The following is a 3,923-nucleotide window of genomic DNA, read 5'->3' on the forward strand; positions in this document are numbered from 1 at the left end:
GTTTGCACTACCCTCTTGCTTCTTTACTTTTTTCTAATTAAATCCTACTACTTTTTCATTTTTAATGTTTTTTATTTACTTGTTTCATTATTCATTTCATTAATTATTCATTTTTTGTGAGCATGCGCAGTACTCAATTGAGCCTGCCATTTTATGGAAGAGAAGTTTTGTTGTGAGTCTTGTACTCTTGTTAAATCCGCTCCAATCCTGATATTTAGCCATACATCTCCTAAAAAGTACCGACCAGATAATCAATATTTGGTCACCCGAGCCGGATTGAGATTGATAGGACCTGGATAGTGCGTGTTTGACGGAACAGGAGCCTGACAGTTGTGAATTTTGTAATTTTAGGGCAACAAGACACAGCGGCGCTACAGGTTTGTATCAGTACACATACCTGAGTAGTTGGTAGTGCCTTCGTGTGTGTTCATAGAGCTTTGTTGTCAGTTGTTGAGATAATAAATTTTTTGTTGTAATAATTGACACGTGGCAAAATGGCGGAAGGGCTACGGCGGAAGGAAGGGAAAAGGTGCGGTTTCTGGTATGTTCTTGTTGGTAGACTGGAGGAAGCTAAGGACATCCTGATGGCAGCAGATGTGGATCCAGTCAAGTTGGAGCAGCTGAGACTTTATGTGAATGAGAAGCACTCAGTCTTGAAGAAACTTGATGAAATATTGGAGCTTCTGGGTAGATTACACTTTACCGGCCCCAATCAAATTCGCCATTTTACTGTGTTTGCGTCACATACAGGATGTGGTTACATACGTCACAAGCACCAGATGCCAATCATCATCACGTGATCCAAAGGCAAAATGGCGACCATTTCCATTCTAACCACTGGAATTGTACTAGATTACATTTATGCTATATGCAGCAAGCCAAAAGAAGAGATATGCAAATGGCTGTGAAGGAAAGGGGTGCTAGGAGACTTTACTAATCATGACTGTCCTAAGTGCTGTAATGAGAGAATGAGGCTGGCAAAGGACACTTCTTTTTCACAAGATCTCATTCTATATTATACAAATTTTCATAAAATGCACAAAAAATCAAGTAGGCTGTGAGGGTTTAGGGTTTAGGGGTTAGGGTTTAGTGTTTAGTTTTTTAGGTGCTCGGAAGCAAATGATGATCCTCTAATTGCTGCTTCAATATTTATGTCATTTTTTACAGTTTTCACTTTCAAATATATTTATTTTACAATAATATTTCTTATTAAAATCATTAATAACATATATATAACATTTATATAGGAGGTGTCCACGTTTGAGCCAGCTCCACCCCACCCCCTCCATACGAGGCAAGCCTTATATAGCATCCTCTTAGCTCAGGCTATTGTGGGGCGTCCATTTGTGATGTAATCGGTGACGTCATAGCCTTAAAATGGCGGATCTGCTTGGGGCCGGTAAAGTGTAAGTGACCCAAGAGTTTAGCTAAAATTGAAGTACAGTTGAGAAGTGTGAGTTGAGTGAGTAAAGACCGTAGCACGACAGCCTCTAGCGATGCAGTGACCAGCAAAACTAAGCTACCGAAATTAAAATTACCAGTGTTTAAGGGTAATCTAACTGAGTGGTTGACCTTTTGGGATCTTTATAATGTAGCAGTGCACTGTAATGATAGTCTTTCACTGGTACAGAAATTCACACTTGCGTACTTTAGTTAGTCATTTAGCTAAAGATGCCATTGCCGGATTGACACTAACTGATGCTAACTATGACGAAGCAATCAAGGTTTTGAACGATCAATTTGGGAACAAGGAGAAGATTATATCCAAGCATATGGAAGAGTTAGTTGGTTTAGGGTTTAGTTGTCACGAACAGTAATTTGAGAGTTTTGTATGACAAAGTGGAGTGCCATACAAGAGAGCTAAGATCTTTGGGGTGTCGGAGGAAGCATACAATTGTTTATTACCTCCTCTGATTGTGAAGAAGCTTCCTAGGGAAGTTGTATTGTCTATTAGTCGTAAGATCCCTGAGGATGAATGGAGTTTGAGTAAGATAATGAGTGAGTTGAGTGTTGAGTTGAAGGCACGGGAACGTACGTATGACGCGAGTGGCGGTGATAATCATAGTAGGCAAGCCAAGAGCAAGGAATACAGGCATGCCAATCAGAAGCGCTCACATGTACCACCAACCACATCAGCATTTTTTAATCCAGTTGGGAGCATTATTTATTGTAAGGGAGCTCACAATGCAGATGAGCGTTCTAAGGTGACTAAGGTTGATGAGAGAAAACAGCTTTTGAGAGATGCTGGGCGTTTTTTTGTTTGTACTAAGCAAGGTCATCTTAGCAGGGGTCGTAGATCTAGCAGTAGATGTAGGTATTGTAATGGCCAACACCACAGCAGTGTTTGTTTTAAGAATGGTAGTAGTGAGAAGAAGGATGTAGAGAAGAGGATGCCAGTTCGCTAACCCAACAGCAACTCCTTTTAAGACTACAACATTTTTGACTGATGCAAGTGAACAGATTCTTTTACAGACTGCAAGAGCAACAGTGTGCAATCCAGACAGTCCACATCATTCAGTGTTGACATTTATTTTTGATAGTGGAAGCCAGCGATCATTTATTACGCGACAGGCGAGAGAGAGACTGCCACTTACAGCATGCGGGCGCAAAGAGTTATTTATTTCAACGTTTGCGGCTAAACGCAGTAAATCACAAGTGTGTGATGTAGTCAAGGCTGCTGTGAAGATGAAAGATGGCGGAGAAGTATTACTTAGTTTTTTCACTGTACCGAAGATTTGTGAGCCTATTAATTGTACACCTAATACAGACTTGAATCAGTATGAGCATTTGTGTGATATTGAGCTAGCGGATTACACGAGCGGTAGTGAATTGATTGAATTTGACGTGCTAATAGGACTAGACCATTACTGGGATATTATCAAAGGAGAAGTAGTCAGAAGCAGTACTGGTCCTACAGCAGTTCATTCATGATTGGGTTGGATTCTGCCTGGACAAATAGTAGCTGAATCGCACTTATGACGCATACTCTTACTACTGGAGTTAAAATTGCTGAGGATAAGTCCAAATTAGAGAAGCAGCTTGGGGTTTTTGGGAGTTAGAAGCATTAGGTGTTGTGGAACCAGAGATGTCACTTTATGATCAGTTTAAGGATCACATTTCCTTTGATGGTACTCGGTATGAAGTTACTTTGCAATGAAAAGACAATGCAATAAATCTGCCTGATAATTATGAGTTGAGTTTGTGTCGATTGAAGGGTCTGTTGAAGAGATTGAGGCGTAATCCAGAGCTGTTGAGAGAGTACAACCAGTCCATTAAAGATCAAATAGATAATGGGATTGTGGAAGTAGTAGAAGATCCAACATTAGTTGAAGGAGAGTGGGTACACTATTTGCCACATCATGGAGTAGTGCGACACGATAAGTGGACCACGAAATTGCGTATTGTTTACGATGCTTCCATGAAGAGTAACAGTTTGTAGCTTAATGAGTGTCTACATGTTGGGCCAAAGTTCAATCAAAAAATATTTGAGATTTTAGTGAGATTTAGAGTACATAGAAATGGATTTATTGCTGATGTTGAGAAGGCCTTTCTGATGATCGGTGTGAACAAGTGTGATAGAGATGTATTAAGATTTTTGTGGGTCACCGATCCATATCAAGAGCCTGTAGAAATTCAGGTATTACGTTTCAAAAGAGTGACTTTTGGAGTGACTGTGAGCCCATTTTTGCTGAATGCCATGATGCGTTATCATATTGAGAATTATAAGGAAGCGAGACCTAATGTTGGAAAGACTTTTGCAATCTGTTTATGTTGATGATGTTGTGTGTGGGACAGAGAGTGCTGAGAGTTCTGTTGAAAATTTCGAGCTATGTTATCTACAGGAGGATTTAACTTAAAGAAATTTGTTACATCTGGTCAGAGTGTTGCAGGGGGGGGAGCAAGAGGTATTGGGAGTGACTTGG

The 3,923-nt window shown here is 40.2% G+C and overlaps 1 protein-coding gene across 1 annotated transcript; it reads left to right on the plus strand.

The window, feature by feature from the left end:
• The first annotated feature begins 494 nt into the window (after positions 1–494).
• Positions 495–2,931, plus strand: LOC100637267 (uncharacterized). Its single transcript, XM_011409594.1, has 4 exons — positions 495–687; positions 1,654–1,780; positions 1,841–2,314; positions 2,541–2,931. The coding sequence occupies exons 1-4, from the start codon at positions 495–497 to the stop codon at positions 2,929–2,931; spliced, it is 1,185 nt and encodes a 394-aa protein (XP_011407896.1).
• The last annotated feature ends 992 nt before the right edge of the window (positions 2,932–3,923 follow it).

Source organism: Amphimedon queenslandica, unplaced genomic scaffold (assembly GCF_000090795.2).
Source record: "Amphimedon queenslandica unplaced genomic scaffold, v1.1 AMPQUscaffold_11829, whole genome shotgun sequence".
In the NCBI taxonomy this organism is placed as follows: domain Eukaryota; kingdom Metazoa; phylum Porifera; class Demospongiae; order Haplosclerida; family Niphatidae; genus Amphimedon; species Amphimedon queenslandica.

What these genes read in the sequence shown, in the direction of transcription:
- LOC100637267 (XM_011409594.1), top strand. Translation starts at nt 495, where the DNA reads ATGGCGGAAGGGCTACGGCGGAAGGAAGGGAAAAGGTGCGGTTTCTGG. An exon ending in TGAAATATTGGAGCTTCTGG is followed by an intron (nt 688 to 1,653) that starts GTAGATTACACT and finishes TGCGTACTTTAG; the next exon opens with TTAGTCATTTAGCTAAAGAT. An exon ending in ATATCCAAGCATATGGAAGA is followed by an intron (nt 1,781 to 1,840) that starts GTTAGTTGGTTT and finishes TGTATGACAAAG; the next exon opens with TGGAGTGCCATACAAGAGAG.